The sequence below is a fragment of the Protopterus annectens genome, chromosome 9.part0 (assembly GCF_019279795.1).
Source record: "Protopterus annectens isolate FY-2018-M chromosome 9.part0, PAN1.0, whole genome shotgun sequence".
In the NCBI taxonomy this organism is placed as follows: Eukaryota; Metazoa; Chordata; order Ceratodontiformes; family Protopteridae; genus Protopterus; species Protopterus annectens.
Window position 1 is genome coordinate 486,181,955 of NC_056743.1, and position 18,135 is coordinate 486,200,089.

Genomic DNA, 18,135 nt, shown 5'->3' on the forward strand with positions numbered 1-18,135 from the left:
ATGTTCATTATTAAAATCTAAATTTCAGAATGTCCAAACTAAAGAAACCAGTCACCACATCCATAGACAAAGTGATGTCCAAAATTTGATTTCTTTTAAAAAAAAGATCTAGTTGCAACCTGAGCCCTGCCATATAAAAAATACATAGTCGATATAATGTCTATAAAGACGGACATTAGAAAATCTATGCAATTTCTCCAACACCTCTACTTCTCAAAACAGTTACTACCACATTGGTAAATGCTGGTGCTAATTTCACCCCCACCCAGAGCAACATCGCTTGTTTGTTCATACACTGAAAAGTGAAAAAATAATTTTGTAAAACCAATTCTATTAAATAACAAACAGTGTTAATTTTAACTTTTGGAATATCTGCATAGTTGGTGGAGATAAAAACTAATTCTATACCTAAATCATGTGGAATACTAGGATGCAGCGCTTTTACATCTAATGTCAATAATAATTGGGCTTTACTTGTGATATGATACTTGGATGGCAAACCTAAAAAGACCAATGAATCTTTCAGACAGTATTTAGTTTTCTGCACAATGAGATTTAAAACATTGTCAATAAACTCAAATAAATTTAGTTTTGCTTCCCTTTAGTGACACTATGGGTCAGAATGGAGGATTTACTTCACTTTTGTGTACATTGGGAATGCCAAAACAGACACTCAAACTCGGATAGTCCACTGACATAAAACTGGATTCCTGTTGTGCGATAGCCCTTTGGTATAATAAATCCAGCAAACACATACCAATAATACAAATATTCCTAAACCTAGAAAAAAACTTAATTTGTAGAAATGTTATCACTACTATCATTAGTTAGCACTTCCTCCATTTTTTTCAAAATATGCTGTTGTATTCATTATTACTAACCGTGTCCTTACTTGCCTTCATGATTCTTATTGCACGATTGTTGCCAAGTTCGATAAGAGCATGTAACTCTTCAGTAGATAAATTAGCTGGTGAATTTGTGCGACTACCACTAAGTGATCTAATATCTTGTTCACATATTTAAAAAAAAAATCCATGTACTATTGAGAGAGGGGTTGTACAAACTCCTACTAAGCGAAACCAAACTGTTAACAGTGATGTCAGAACATTCACTAAACATATACTTTAAATTGAGTTTTCTGATGAACATTCTTAAAACAAAACATTTACAACATTCATGTTTTGAGTGGGAATGTAAGAGAAACCCCTTCACAAAACATTTAAATGCGTATCAGAAAAAAACATCACTTGTCAAGTTAAACAAAGGTTCATTATTAACAGGACAATTTGTAGGTTGAATATCTATCTCCATCTGCATCCCCAACTGCATCCTCTTCCTCAAACCCTCCCCTTATTTATCTGGTTTGTTCTTCCATTTACTCTTCCCACTAAAAATATTATTCATAGTGGTCTGACAAGTGTTATTAGAAACAGTCACAGATGGAACATTAATAGAAAAAAACATCAACTTTCTCATTGAATTCGGTAGACCCATTATTCACTACGGCTCAGTGAGGAGAACTAATCAGCATTAAGTGAAAAAGGAGGTCTCTTGCCACATCACTACTGGTTGAAATATTTGAACCACTGAAATTAACCATCTGCACTTGTTTTGGAACAAATTTGCTTTTATGAAAGTATGCTGTCCCTTTCTTATACTGATTAACATCTCAATTTTTTCCTTCTCTAGACAACAGAAGACGTGTCTGGTCAACTTGATGTTAAGTTCTTCCATATATCCTTCACAACATAAAAAGAAGGCTTTTGAATACATTATTATAGAAGTCCCTAATGTCTCCGTTTAATTTCTCCACTTTAGAATGATTGAACTCTTAATAACTTCATTACTTTGACCCCAACATCATTACATACTTGACAAACAGACGAGCAACTGATCATTCTCTACAATTTCACTGGGAAAAAGATAACATTTGAGTCGCATTGGAGCTATGTCATTTTGTATGCACTGTCTCAAATACTTGCTGTCATACAAAACATTGTTACAGGTACAAATCATCCTTTCCAATTTAAAAAAACAGAGACTTGCAGTTCTGATTAGAAACTTCTGTGGTGAAAAGTACAGTTTTGTACCTACCATAAATGTAGATGTTCGAAGATCCACATTGCTGCAGTCCTTACATATGGGTAGTCCGCTGTCCTCGGTCGGCCCGAATACCAAAGTATTAGGCTGACGTCGGTCAAGGCGCTTAAAACTGACCTCAGGACGTCAGGGTACAAAAGCGCATGACCGACGTCATTTCCTCAGTCTTTTCTTGCCCCAGATGTCAGAAGGCCCTAACAAGAAAGGCCAAAGCCAAAAACCAGCAAAACCTAACCAACCACCCGTGCACTAACCATATTTACAATAAGTACAACACAAACCACACCACCACCTTCAACAACAGTGGGGAAGGAGGGAGGGTAAATTGGACTGCAGCAATGTGGATCTTCGAACATCTACATTTATGGTAGGTACAAAACTGTACTATGTTCTTCATCTCACATTGCTGCAGTCCTTACATATGGGTAGAATCCCAAAGCAGAGGTAAGGGAGGATGGCAAAACTATACAGCATTAGGAGCTGCCAACATGCCCTGTAAAATTGCAGTGGCAAATCCAGCCCTAGACTTAGAGTAAAGTGGAAGGTGGTAATGCTTAGAGAAAGTATGCACTGAACTCCAAGTAGCTGCTTCCAAAATATCTTTAGTAGCCACCCCTTAAAAAGCTGTAGAAGTGGCAGTAGCCCTAGTGGAATGAGGCCTAATCCCAGCTGGAATCTCCTTACCATGATGGGAATAACAGAAAGCAATACAAAAACCAATCCACTTAGAAATAGTTTGTTTTGAAACAGGTTTGCCCTGAGAACCCAAAGCAAAAGAAACAAACAACTGCTGAGACTGCCTGAACCCTTTAGTTCTGCTCAAATAATATCGCAACTGCCTGTGTATATCCAAAGTGTGCAAAATCCTTTGCCCTTTATTTTGGGGATTTGCATAAAAAGTAGGCAAATGAATAGTTTGGTTTAAAGCCACACTAGAAACCACTTTAGGCATAAAAGAAGGGTTAGTACGCAAAGACACCCTATCCTTGTGGAAAATTAAGAAAGGCTCAACTGCCATAAGGGCCTGTAATTCAGAAACCCTTCTCGCAGAGGTAATGGCCAACAAAAAAGCAGTCTTCCACGATAAATATTTCAACTCTGCCGATGCTGCAGGCTCAAAAGGTTGTAGAGTGAGTTTCTCCAACACAAAATTGAGATCCCAAGCAGGAGTAGGAGCTCTACGTGGGGGTCTTATATTCTTTGCCTCTCTAAGGAATTGCTTAAACAAAGGCTGAGAAAATAATGGTGGGTCACAGTCATAGTGAGCAGAATTTGCTGCAGCATGAACCTTTATAGAGGAGAAGGACAAACCTTTGTCCAATAACTCAGTAAGGTATTGAAGCGCAACACTTAAATTAGGTTTAGAAACATCAAAGTCCTTTGCTGTACTCCAAAATAAAAATCTCCTCCATTTATCTGCGTAAACTTTCCTTGTACTAGGCCTTCTGGCCTCCAAAATAACATTCAAAACTTGTTGTGGAAGCTGAGACCCTCCAGGGTTTAAAACAGAATATGCCAGGCTGTCAGATGTAGAGAATGAAGTTTGACTGAGTAAATGACTGTTCTCCTGAGACAGCAGGTGAGGAATCGAAGGCAAAGGCCATGGAGGCTCCTGTACCAGACTTCTCAGTAATGGGTACCAGTGCTGTCGAGGCCAATCTGGAGCTATTAAAATCATGTTTGGCTTGTCCTGTCTGACCTTCAGCAGTACCTTTGGGAGGAGAGGCAGAGGTGGAAAGGCATACACGTGAAGATTGCTCCAATTGAATGAGAGAGCATCCACTTTCCAAGCTGTGGGATGAAACCTTTTTGTGCAAAACTCTGGCAGCTGGTAATTTAGTGGAGAAGCGAACAGATCTATGTCTGGAGTTCCCATAACACTGTCAATCTCTGAAATACATGAGGATCCAATTTCCACTCGTGGGGATCCATAATTTGTCTGCTCAACACATCTGCTAAGGAGTTCTGTGCTCCTGGCAGAAACCTTGCCTGAAGATTTAGCTGTAAACTGAGAGCAGTCTCCCACAAAATCATTGCTTGTCTGCATAGAGGATAAGAATCGTTCCCCCTTGCTTGTTGATGTACCACATGACAGTTGTGTTGTCTGTTTGAATCAACACCTGCCCTGGAAGAAGCAAATCCTTGAAAGCTATCAATGCAAATTGGACTGCTAACATCTCCTTCAAGTTGATATGTAGATGTTGAAGTCTGGCAGGCCACGTGTCTTGTACCCATTTTCCATTTAGATGAGCTCCCCAAGCTTTGTCTGAGGCATCTGTCGTTAAAATCTGACTCGCCTCTGGCCGAGTCACAGAGAGTCCCTTGTTTAGGTGACATTCCTGAGCCCACCACAAAAATTCCTTTTGAATGCAAGGTATTATCTGAATGACAGTGTCCAAATCTTGGCAGTGCTGTGTCCATACATTCTTGAGATACCACTGTAGCTTCCTCATATGCAGTTTGGCATTGGGAAGTACCAGAATACAAGATGCCATGAACCCCAAGGCTTGAAGGACTGTCCTTGCAGTCAGCCGGGACTGACGAGACAACTGGTGGAAGTAAAGAGAAAGATTCTTTTGTTTGTCCGGGGTCAAAAAGGCCATCTGGGATGCTGTATACAGTCTCACACCCAGAAAGCACATGTCCTGAGAGGGTACTAGACTGGACTTTATTTCGTTCACAGAATACCCCAGGCATCTTAACACTGCCATCACATACTGTAAATGATGAAGAAGTTCGTCCTTTTCTTGGGCCAGAATCAGGCAATCGTCCAAAATAAGGATAGATCTGTATTCCTCTTAGCCTGAAGAAAGCTACCACTGGAGCCAGAACCTTCGTGAACACTCTGGGCGCAGTAGATAAGCCAAAGGGCAATGCAGAGAACTGATAATGTGAAGTCCCAGCCAAAACGCAGATACTTCCTGCAACTGGGCCTGATAGGAACATGAAGGTAAGCCTCCTTGAGATCCAGAGTCACCATCCAGTGATCTTTGCCCAGCAGAGGTAAAAGCTGTTGTAACGTCAACATTTTGAACTTGGGAATGTCCAGATATGTGTTGAGGATAGATAAATCCAAAATTGGTCTCCACGTGTTTCCTTTCTTTGGTACTAGAAACAGGCGAGAATAAAATCCTAGGCCCACTTCTGGCAGAGGGACCGGTTGTATGGCCCCTATTTGAAGTAGTAGAGAAATTTGTTTGCGAGCCTCTAGTCTTTGCTGAGGAGGAACGTCTGGCATGCCTTTGAAAGGAGGCAAGGTATGGAAATAAAACTTGTAACCCTGGTGTATGATATCCAATACCCACTTGTCTTGGGTAATCAACATCCAATTTTCCTTGAGGAGTGCTAACCTTCCTCCCAAAGGTGCTGCCAGGCAAGAAGGATCTGGCAGCTGAAAAAGTAGGTCATTGGGCCTGTTTACGAAAGGACTGGCCCCTGCCCTCACCCGAAGATTGTGCAGGTGAACTCCCTGTTCTAGGCCTGAAAGAACTCTGAGCTTTGCCCCTACCACGTCTAGATCTACCCCTAGACTGAGAATCATAAGAAGGATACGTCCACCCCTTAGCAGGCCAATTCCTACTAAACTTCGGAGGCTGAACTTGCAAAAAATCTTTAACAGCCTGCATAGACTTAGCCTTGTCTTCCAATTTCTTCAAGACTGACTCCACAGGTGAACCAAACACCACATCAGACTGCAAAGGAGCATCCAAAATCCTTGTCTTAACATGGTCAGATAAATTCTGATCCTTCAGCCAGGCGTGCCTGCGAAGAACTGAGCCAGTGGCAGCCACCCTAGACGAGGCCTGCACAGCATCAAAACCACACTGTAATGAATGCTTACCCACCTGTTCAGAGACATGCACCAAATCTTGTAATTCTTTACACTCAATGCCTTCCGCCAGAGCATCCACCTTAGACTTCAATTGAGAAAGAAGAAAGTTTTGATATTTCAACATATGAAACTGGCAATTCAAAGCCCTCATAGCTAAGGTAGAAGATGTATAGACCTTCTTTCCCCATCTATCCAAAGCTCTGGCTTCTTTATCTAGAGGAACCGGATTTTTACAACAGAGGCCTTGACACCCTTAGGTCCCTGACTAATAGTTTCTGGGTCCGCCCTAGGACTCTTATAAAGATATTTATGAGCCTCAGGCACCCTGTAATACCTATCCGGTTTAACAGGAGCAGGAGGCAGAGAATCAGGATTAAGTGAAGCCTCTGCAAACACATCTTCCACAACATCCAGAACAGGGGTATAGCCAAGGGCCTATGCTGGGGTAACAGCAAAACTCCTAAGCCTTTTCCTAGAATCAGAGAAGTCCTGACCTTCCCACTTAAAATGTTCCCTCATAGAATGAAGTGTCTCTGAAAAGAAAAATCCTCTGGAGGAGAAGCAGGAGGAGTGGAATCATCTGCATCAGAATCAGAATAAGGAGAGTACTCCTGCAAGTCTTCAGCTGAAGACTCTGAAACATCCGAAGCCTGCTCAAAACTTCCCAACTCTGGCTCCACCCTAGGCCTCTTATCAGGAGGGGCAAAGAACCTCTAATCAGAGTAATCAAATCTTCTGCCATTTTAAGCATGTGCTTCTTAGGCACAGACCCTGCTGAACTAGGAGTGACACCAACAGAAGCTAAAACTGGCCTGCCTCTGGGAGAAGCCTTGGAAACAGAAGGAGAAGGCCTAACCACCCTAGAAGGGAGGGGAGTACAGTAACTTGAGAAGCCCCTTCAGCCTGACCTGCCTCCTGAGAGACCACCTCCTGCAAAATCAAAGTCTCCCCTGAGACTCCAGAGAAGTCTCCGCCGAACCACCGGTTCCACTGAAACCTCTAAAGAACCGGCGTCCGAACGGACGACTCATCTTGCCTGGGTTTAACTGCTTTGTCTTTGCGCTTCTTAAGAGAAGCGGGCGCCGGAGAATCCGACGGCATATTATAATTGCACCGCTTCCCAAAGACCAGCCTAGCACAATCTAACCTTCGCTTATTAGTGCGTTTATTATACCTAGCACAAAAGCGACACCCAACAACGTCGTGCTCAGGCCCCAAACAAGGAATACACAAAGAATGATAATCCCTATGCGGTATCTGTTTCCCACAAGAAATACAGTTATTCACTTTTTCTGACATCCGGTAAAACACTGAGGCAAGAAAAACAAAATATTCTAACGGGTACTTAGTCAACTTGGATTTGGTCTGAAACTCCGAATTCGAAAAATTTCAGAACGCCGAACGGCACTTGCAACGCTGCTTCTGCATCGGACCATGCGGCAAAAAAGACTGAGGAAATGACGTCGGTCATGCGCTTTTGTACCCTGACGTCCTGAGGTCAGTTTTAAGCGCCTTGACCGACGTCAGCCTAATACTTTTGTATTCGGGCCGACCGAGGACAGCGGACTACCCATATGTAAGGACTGCAGCAATGTGAGATGAAGAACATCTTCCCTTTATCAGTTCCATCTACTGTATCCGAAACCGAAATGCCAACCTCTAAAAGCAGACTGACAGAAGAAAAGGACTGTATCAAGTGGTTCGGAAATCAAGAAATCAGCTTTCAAAGAGATAACTGTGCTCGGACTACACGAATTACAGCTAGTCGCTTCTGCTAAAGCAGTCTATGTTTTGCCAAGGTCTCTCAGCACCACTTGAGCTTTACTGACTGCTTCATTCAATGTCTGAAAAGTACAAGCGAATTCTCCACGAATACCGTATACAGACAAATCCAGTAAGTTTTGTATATCTACAATGTTGATGGTTGGACCAGGTAAAAACACAACAGACTGAAAGAATATATATGCATGTGTGTGTGTGTGTGTGTGTGCGTGTGTGTATATGTAAATATATACTTATAAGTGTGCATGTGTAAAGGTATTACTGTTCAATGTTAGGAGTCTAAACAAAAAATTCCACTCCCTTAGAGAATGCTGACATCTGTGTGGTCACTGAGACATGCTTTAAAGCCATGAAGGCCATACCAGCAGTGCAAGGTTATATAATGCCTCCCACACAGACAGTAACTAAAGATAGAGGTGTCTCAATTTACATAAAAAAATAAATATACCTCAATGCTGGTCAAACAGTATAATGCAAATAAGCTTCTCAATGTTGTAACCACCACATACAAAATCCGATACCACTACCATGAAAGCTACAGGTCCCCCACTATGACCCAGAAAACTCATACCATGTATTTCAACTTATTGGAAACACTAACCAAAAGTTCTTATCCAACGGTGTAAATCCCCCTCTGTTCAGAAACCAAACAATAAAGAACAAGCCAAATATAAAGACAGAGAGGTAACCAAAACTGCTCAATAATCCATTCATAAAGTGCCTGTAACTGCAACAGGGATATTCTCCAAGAACCAAGCTTAGATTTAAAAGCAAAAGAATTTATTTGATAAAATTGTTGTCGGTAAGCGCTTTCACATTTGCTTCCTCAGACCGTTAACATTCAAAAAATCAGTCTGCTCCTTTTATAGTAGTCATGCGTTTCATCTTATAGAGCTTTAAAGTGATACAAACCAGGTTATTGAAAGCATCATTAAAAAAGTTTCATTTCATTCATATTCACAAAACTGATCCGGCTTAGAGCAGACAAAGGCAGTGGCCTTAATGAACGAGCTTCTATTCGGCCAGTGTTAAGAGCCAGACGCCTTAAATAAGCGCTATTTATAATATTAACAACTTGTAATTCTATGTTTAGATAGTTTTTTAGTGTAAATATATAATGATAGGCTTTTGAAAATGCCTTAGGAAATGCTTTTAAAGATATCTGTTATAAATGCATGCATTTTTAATTAGTGACTTCTCAACTTGTGATTTTAACGATTAGTGACTTCTATCAGTTTTATGAATATCGTTTTGTATGATTAGCATACTTACAATGTTTTTGATAGTTCTTTACATAAATGGTATACACAGTTTAACACAGTTTAATGCATATATAGCACATACTGATTGAGAAATTTTCATTTTTTGAGCTTTATACAACAGTTGATGCCTTTTCTAATGGCTGCAGTTACTATTAAGATATGTCTTTTTTAGCAACAAGCATTATATATCAGTAAGTTCTTAGTAAGCATTGAATGATGTGTACTTTGTAAATTCTTAATAGATGTGAATTTATTTTGTTTAGCATAGAAGTGTTAAGACACTGAACTCTTTTAATGAAACTTTTTTAATGATGCTTTCAATAACCTGGTTTGTATCACTTTAAAGCTCTATAAGATGAAACACATGACTACTATAAAAGGAGCATGACTGATTTTTTGAATGTTAAAGGTCTGAGGAAGCAAATGTGAAAGCGCTTACTGACAACAATTTTATCAAATAAATTATTTTGCTTTTAAATCTAAGCTTGGTTCTTGGAGAATATCCCAGTTGCAGTTACAGGCACTTTATGAATGGATTATTGAGCAGCTTTGGTTACCTCTCTGTCTTTATATTTGGCTTGTTCTTTATTGGAAACACTCACCATCCAACCCAATACCATATTCATGGGTGACTAATTACCCCACTATTAACTGGGAATCCTATACGACACCAAAGATAAAAGCAGAGATTTCTGGATTTTTTTTTTTTAAGTACAAACTCCCTGGATCACACTGTCAACACACCAACCAGGGGTGCAACCATACTGGATCTGGTCCTAACTAATATGGGAGTGCTGCACATTCCCTGGTACAATGTCTTCCCTGGTAAGATCACGCCAAAAAATGGGTCTCCTTTGACGCAAAACTAAACCCCGAATCCCACAGCTAAGCCTGGAACACTCAGGAACAACTCTAAGGCTAACATCCTGCTACTAAGTGATAACATGGTTAAATTTCAAGCCCCATAAGCCCTAAGAACACTACTGTCTATGCAGAAAGTACAATTGTGTACACTTACCATAAATGTAGATGTTAGAGTGTATTCACTGTTGCAGCCATGACATTTGGGTTATCTGCTTGCAGTAGCACTCAGTCAGCCTGATTATCAAAGTCTTGGGTCCTGTGTCGGTTTGCTGTCTCATCTTCCGTGACGTCAGGTAGTCAGGGATATAAAGCATGCAGCCGACGCCATTACATCAGTTTTTCTTGCCCCAGATGTCAGGTGCCCCCTAATGGAAGCAATAAAATATATACAGTATGGAGAACATCGATATCTGTGCAGTGACAGAAACCTGGTTCAAGGCTCCAGAGAGCACCCCAGCACTACCAGGTTATACCTCATATCATGCTTTTCGACCCCAAAACCCAGACCGAACCACAAAAGGAGGGGGAGTTTCCATATTTATCAAGGATATCCACACCTCCAGGTTAGTGGCATTGCACAAAGTATCGGAGACCTTCCATGTGCAACTGACAGTGGGCAAGACTGCTTTTCAGTTTATAGCATCCTACAGACCACCCTCTCAAAGTCAGGAATCCTACTCGGCTTTCCTGAAAACATTGGAGAACATGAAGATCTCTCCAAACACCATTATACTGGGCGACTTCAACTACCCAAACATAGACTAGGAGCATTACTCAAGCCCCAGCACCTTAGCCCAAAAGTTCCTGGAATTTATAAACTCAAATGCTATGGAACAACTAGTCACCACTCCCACAAGAGGGGAAAACATACTAGACCTGATAATTACCAACATGGGGACTCTATGCTCCATACCAGAAGTATATCCCTCATTGTAAGATCAGACCATAAATTAATTTCACTGGATATCCACATCCCGACCCCACCCCCAGCCCAGAAAACCACAGTGAAAAACTTCTCAAAAGTGAACTTCACACTTCTCAAAACCGAAGTGGAATCCTTCAAGGCCCCAGAGCCAGTGGAAACTACAGCCCAAACTGCAGAATCCTATATAAACGCATTCTACAGACATCTCCAGGAATGCATGGATCATGCTATCCCAAACAAAATCAAGACCCAATCATACAAAGGCAAGCGTCCAGTCTGGTGGACCCAGGCCATAAATAAACTGTACAACAGGAGGAGGAAGCTACTACATGATAGAGCAAAATCCCTAAAAGGGAAGGCATCTCTGATCAGTACTAGCAAAAAATTACGATCCCTCATAAAATCCTCCAAGGCCAGCTTCGAGAGAAAAATTGCACAGGACACTAAATACAATCATAAGGCTTTTTTCAGTTATGTTAGGAACCTGGGATGCAACTCCCAAACTTGTTCTGAGTTGATTCTAAACGACAAAAAATACACTGAACCCACAGACATCGCCAATATCCTGGCAGACAGGTTCAGTGCAAACTTCTTCACCCCCTCCCCCCAAAAGAGCAAGTATCTATCCCGGCAGAGTGCAGCCTCCCAAACATCTCTGATGCTCAGGTGAAGGCCGCCCTCTCCAAAGCAAAAAACACTGCTTCCATGGGACCAGATGGTGTCCCGGGTTGTGTCCTAAATGACCTCCAAGAAGAACTAATCCCTCAAGTAAAACTGCTGTACAATCTCAGCCTCACTACAGGATATGTGCCCAAAGAATGGTGTACAGCAACAGTGGTCCCACTCCACAAAGGTGGCACCTCTGCGGACCCTGGAAACTATCGCCCCATAAGCCTGACTAGCCTAGTATGCAAGGCTATGGAGAGGATCATCATGGAACTCATAAACAAAGACATTGGGGACCTACAGACACTAGATCCTACCCAATTTGGCTTCAAGGGCAGATCCTGCCTTTTGAACCTGGTCGACTTCTTCGAAACAGTCACCAAGGCCATAGATGAAGGGAAAGTAGTCCACACAGCCTATCTCGACCTCGCAAAGGCATTTGACACAATACCCCATTCAGGCATCATAGATAAGCTATCCAGCCTAAATATAAACCCCTACGTCACAAGATGGGTCGCAAACTGGCTCAAAGACAGAACCCACAGAGTCAGAGTTGCTGGGGCCATGTCAGACTCGAAACCGGTCACAAGTGGCGTCCCCACAAGGTTCTGTCCTGGGACCTCTCTTGTTCAGTATTTACTTTTCTGAGGTACAGGCCAACGTAGGAGGACTATGGCTCACCAAGTTTGCAGATGACTGCAAACTGGGCGCCATAAGTGACTCTCCAGCTGGCGCAAACATCCTTCAAAAAGGTCTCGCAGAGACGGATAATTGGTGCCAAAGCCATGGTCTAAATCTAAATGCCAAAAAGTGTATAGTCATACCCTTTGGCAAAAACAATGTGCCCACAAATTACCACATAGGTGGTAACCCATTAAGTACAGAGAAAGTAATTAGGGATCTGGGGACCCAAGTTGATAGCAATCTCTCCTTTGACAACCACATTGCCAAAGTGGTTAGAAAGATCTTCTACATAGCCGACCTCATCATGAAAGGATTCACATCTAGATCAAGAGGTGTAATCGTGCCCCTTTATTCATCCCTAATCAGGCCCATCATAGAATACAATGCCCCCTTTGGGATGTACCTTACCAGACACCTGCAGCAATTAGAAAGACCCCAAAAGTACCTCACCAGGAGGATCAAGGGACTCAAACAGATGCCATATGCTGCTCGGTTAAAAAAAACTCCAGCTCTACTCAGTTGCATACCGCCTACTTCGAGGCGATCTATGCCTGACATATAAAGCTATGTCCAACCCAGAATTAATGGACATGCTTCACCTCAGTAAATCTAAATTCCTTAGAGCCACGCGCTCGAGGGACTTGAACCTCAGCACAGAAATAAATAGAACATGCTCGAGGAACAGATTCATAACCCAGAGGCTCCCTTCGCTCTGGAATAGAATTCCATTTCATGTTAGGCAGAGCACCTCACTGACTCTCTTCAAGAAGAATCTTGATGAGTGGATGGGGGATCGTAGGTTTGTCCCGGGGATTACTTACGTGTCACTATTAGAGGCACAGTAAACTAAACTTTAAAAAGGGCACAGTATACTCAAATCAAGGGGTGGCATAAGCCAAACACAATCGGGCTAGGCTTATAAATGCCCCAGGGCAGATAGCCTAGTATGAACCTATACATATATACATACAGACACACACAAGGTTATACCTCCAACAAAAAAGCAAACACACCAAAAAGCTGTTAAGCATAGTAAAGGAGAGTAGAGGTATAGCCAAAAGAAGTTAAGGGGCTGGAGGGAGGGTAACCAGGACTGCAACAGTGAATACACTCAAACATCTACATTTATGTTAAGTGTACACAACTGTACTAAGTTCTTTGTGTTTCACTGCTGCAGTCATCACATTTGGGTAGATTCCCAAAGCTAAGGATGGGAGGAGAAATTTAGATAGCATTAGGACCAGCTATAAGGCCCTGCAAGACTGCAGTGGCAAAGCCAGCTCTGGATTTAGAGGAAATTGGCAAATGGTAATGCTTGGTAATGGTATGTACAGAACTCCAGGTAGCAGCTTCTAGGATGTCTCTGGTAGGGACACCTCTGAGAAAGGCTGTAGAGGTAGATGCAGCCCTGGTTGAATGGGGTCTAATCCCCTGTGGGATAGGTTTTCCATGGTGCTTATAGCAGAAATGAATGCAGTGCCCTATCCATTTAGAAATGCTTTGCTATGAAATAGCCTTCCCCTCTGCCCCTGCAGCAAATGCCACCAGCAGTTGTTCAGGTTTCCTTTGAGGTTTAGTCCTGTCCAAGTAAAATCAAAGTTGTCTGTGCACATCTAAGGAGTGCAGTATCCGTTCAGCTTTGTTCTGTGGATTAGAAAAGAAAGTTGGCAAATGAATGGATTTGTTAAGAGCCACACTGGATACCACCTTGGGCATGAAGGAGGGATTGGTGCTGAGGGACACCCTGTCCGCATGAAAGATAATGAAAGGCTCCATTACCATAAGGGCCTGTAATTCAGATACCCTTCATGCTGAAGTGATTGCTAAAAGGAAAGCTGTTTTCCAAGAAAGGAGTTTTAACTCTGCACTTGCAGCTGGCTCAAAAGAAGGAAGAGTGAGTATTTCCAATACAAAGTTAAGGTCTCAGGCTGGAGTTGGGGTTCTCCTGGGTGATCTTAAGTTTTTGGCCCCTCTGAGGAACTGCTTGAGCAGTGGGTGAGAAAAGAGGGATGGTTCTGTGTTGTAATGAGCTGAAATGGCTGAGGCGTGAATTGTAATGGAGGAAAAGGAAAGGCCCTTGTGAAACATCTCAGTTAAGTACTGAAGAATCTGAGGTAAATTGGGCGCTGCTGTGGCCATCCCTTGAGTTTGGTTCCAGGCAAAGAATCTTTTCCATTTTTCAGCATAAGATTTTTTAGTTCTAGGCCTCCTTGCCTCCAAAATGACAACCAACACTTGTTTACTGAGGGATGGTAACGAAGAGATTAGGTAATTAGCCAGGCTGCCAGGTTCATGGCTTGAAGCTGGGGGTGCAGAATCTGGCTCTCCTGATGTGACAGCAGGGTAGGGGGTCTGAGGCAGGTGCCATGGGTCTAGCAATGACACATTGCGCAAAAGGGAGTACCAGTGTTGGTGTGGCCAGTCTGGTGCAATCAGTATCATCCTTGGTTTGTCCTGTTTGATCTTTAGTAGTACTTTGGAGAGGAGAGGCAGAGGAGGAAAGGCATAAACTGATAGATTTTTCCAACTGAAGGAAAGAGCATCCACTTTCCAAGCTTGTTTTTGGCGAGTCCTTGTGCAGAATTTGTCCAGCTGGTAGTTCTGGGGGGAGGCAAACAGGTCTATATCTAGGCTCCCCCATTTGTTTATCAACATGTTGAAAATCTTTGGTTCCAATTTCCACTCGTGTGGGTCCATGAGATTTCTGCTCAGTTCGTCTGCCAGTGTATTTAGTTTTCCTGGCAGGAACTGAGCCTGTAGATGCACTTGGTAGCTCAGGGCTGTGTTGCACAGAGCCATGGCTAGTCTGCAGAGGGGTAAGAATGGGTACCCCCCTGCTTGTTTATATACCACATAACAGTGATGTTGCCCGTCTTTACCATTAATTGTCCTGGAAGAACGTGGTCCTTGAAGGCTGTCAGAGCATTCTGTACAGCTAACATTTCCTTTTGATTTATGTGTAGGTGCATTTCCCTTGGGTTCCATTTGCTCTGAATGCACTTCCCTGCCAGGTGGGCCCCCCATGCATAGTCTGATGCGTCTGTTGTTAAGGTCTGGGTGCCAGGGGGTAGTGTGAAGGGTAGTCCCCTGTTTCGGTGGCAGGCTTCTGCCCACCAAAGGAACTCTAGGCGTAGGCAAAGTATGACAGGAATCACTGCTTCTAAATCCTGTGATTGTTGACACCATACGTTTTTGAGATACCATTGCAGTTTCCTCATATGCAGCCTTGCATATGGAATTAGAAGAATGCAGGAGGCCAAACACCCCAAGGCTTGCAGTATTTGCCTTACAGATAACTGTGTTTTTGTGGCCACTTGTTTGAAGTAGGTTGTCAAATATGAATCCGTTTCTCTGGCGTAAGGAAAGCCATCTGGGAAGATGCATTCAAGCTTGCTCACAGGAATATAATTTGCTGACAGGGTACCAGGTGTGATTTCTTTTCGTTTATGGTGTACCCAACACAAGTCAGTACCCTTTGAACAAAGGCCAGATGATTTAAAAGTATGCCCTGGCTTTCTGCCTGAATTAGACAATCGTCCAGGTATGGGTATATTTGACTATTTCTTTGCCTACAGAATGCAATGACTGAAGCTAAGCACTTTGTGAATACAATGGGCGCATTAGATAAGCCAAAGAGCAGTGCAGAGAACTGATTGCGCATGTAGTCTGCTTTGAAGCGTAGGTATCTTCTGCAAGACTCCCTGATAGGTATGTGCAAGTATGCTTCTTTTAAGTCTAGTGTTGCCATCCATGCATCTTTGCCTATCATAGGAAGCAGCTGGTGAAGCATCCTGAATTTTGGAATCACCAGAAAGGTATTTAGAGTAGAAAGGTCCAGGATAGGATGCCATGTATTGCCTTTTCTGGGGACCAGGAAAAGTCTCGAATAGAACCCTTGTCCCTTTTCCTCTTCTGGTACCAACTGAATAGCCCCCATGCTTACTTGATTTTGGGCCTCCACCCACTGATTTGTGGGCAGATCTGGCCACCCGCTTGGTGTTGGTAAGTTGTGGAAGTGAAATCTGTATCCTTGGGACACTATTTAAAACCCATTTGCCCTGGGTAATGAGTTCCCAGTTTTTGGCCTGCAGACCAATCTTTCTGCCTAAAGGAGCATTCAGTTGGGAAGTGCTTGGAAATTTTAAAATAAAGCAAGTCATTGAGAGTTTTCCATAGGGGGGAGTCTTGCTACTCCCTGATTTGGGTGCAGAAAAAGTACAGTTTTGTACCTACCATAAATGTAGATGTTCGAGTGCTAATACAGCTGCAGTCATAACAGATGGGTTCTCCTGCCGTCAGGCGGGTCCTCGGTCGGCCGAACTCCAAAGTCTAGGTCCAGCGTCGGTTGTCGTCGCTTTCTTTCCTGAAGTCAGTGCGACAGGGGTATATAAGACACAGCCAACGCCATTTTCTTCAGTCTTTCTTGCCCCAGATGTCAGGTGCCCCCAGAAGGAAGGCAATATATATATATAAAAAAAAAATATATATATATATATATATATATATATATATAATATATAATCATGCATTACAATCTAATCAAAAACCAGTAGTTGCAAGCAAATACATCATAGAAGGATAACCCAATCAAGTTGTAAGATGAGGAGTTAGCCACTAGGTCTGTACCCAGAGGGGAAGGAGGGAGGGAAACCTGGACTGCAGCTGTATTAGCACTCTAACATCTACATTTATGGTAGGTACAAAACTGTACTATGTTCATCATGCATACAGCTGCAGTCATAACAGATGGGTAGAATCCCAAAGCTACGCACAGGGTGGTAGGCACTAGGTGGAACTGGGAGGAGCCAGAATGCCCTGCAACACAGCAGTGACAAAGCCTGCTCTAGTTTTGGAGTATAAAGGTAGGTGGTAGTGTTTAGTGAAGGTATGCACAGAACTCCAAGTGGCTGCCTCCAAAATATCTTTGGTAGGGACTCCTCTGAGGAAGGCTGCAGAGGTAGCTGTGGCCCTTGTGGAGTGGGATCTGATGCCTGCAGGTACAGATTTACCATGAAAGGAGTAACAAAACCGTATGCAGTGGCCTATCCATTTTGAAATTGTCTGTTTGGAAATTGGCTTCCCTTGAGCTCCTACAGCATAGGACACAAAGAGTTGTTCTGATTTCCTGAAAGGCTTTGTTCTGTCCAAATAGTAACGTAGTTGTCTATGGATTTCTAAGGAATGTAGCAGCCTTTCCCCTTTGTTTTGAGGATTGGGGTAAAAGGTAGGTAAGTGTATGGCCTGATTTAAAGCTACCCTGGATACTACCTTAGGCATAAATGACGGGTTGGTTCGTAGGGAAACCGTGTCCTGATGAGAAAGGGCTGCACAGCCATGAGGGCTTGTAGTTCCGAAACCCTACGAGCTGAGGTAATGGCCAGAAGGAAAGCTGTTTTCCAGGACAAATATTGCAAATCTGTTGAGGCAGCTGGTTCAAAGGGAGGCAAAGTTAATTTTTCTAGAATGTAATTAACTTCCCAGGCTGGTATTGGTTGTTTCCTTAGAGATCTTATATTCTTAGCCCCTCTGAGGAACTGTCTTAAGAGTGGGTGAGAGAATAAGGGTGGATCAGTGTTGTATTCTGCAGAAATGGCTGAAGCATGGATTTTGATGGAGGAAAATGAAAGTCCACTGTTCAACAGCTCAGCTAGATACTGTAATTTCTGAGGCGAATTCAGTTTTCTAGGATCCTGGCCTTTTTTCTCATTCCAAGCGCAAAACCGTTTCCATTTTGCGGAGTAAGCCTTTCTAGTAGATGGCCTTCTGGCCTCCAAAATGACATCCTGCACCTCCTTGGAGAGTAGGGTCTGTTGTGGTGTTAAGGAATTTTCCATGCAGCCAGATTGAGTGTTTTCAGCTGACTGTGAAGAGTTTTGTAGTTGTGCTGAGTCAGTAGAAGAGGCATTAGAGGTAGGTCCAGGGAGGAGAATGTGTTAGGCTCCTCAGGAGTGGGTACCAGTGTTGTTTTGGCCAGTCTGGCGCAATCAGTATCATCTTCAGTCTGTCTGCTCTTGCTTTCA

The 18,135-nt window shown here is 42.8% G+C and overlaps 1 protein-coding gene across 4 annotated transcripts in view; it reads right to left on the reverse strand.

The window, feature by feature from the left end:
• LOC122811288 (golgin subfamily A member 7) overlaps window positions 1–18,135 on the reverse strand; it is a 435,299-nt gene that overhangs the window by 178,764 nt on the left and 238,400 nt on the right. For 3 of the 4 annotated variants that reach the window (XM_044083033.1, XM_044083031.1, XM_044083032.1), the window contains exon 5: window positions 888–1,006. The exons of the other annotated variant lie outside the window; for it this stretch is intronic. In XM_044083033.1, the coding sequence (XP_043938968.1) occupies window positions 908–1,006 (99 nt within the window). In that variant the 3' untranslated portion in view covers window positions 888–907. Of the gene's footprint in view, window positions 1–887; window positions 1,007–18,135 lie in introns of those variants that run through there. 4 annotated transcript variants of the gene reach the window in all.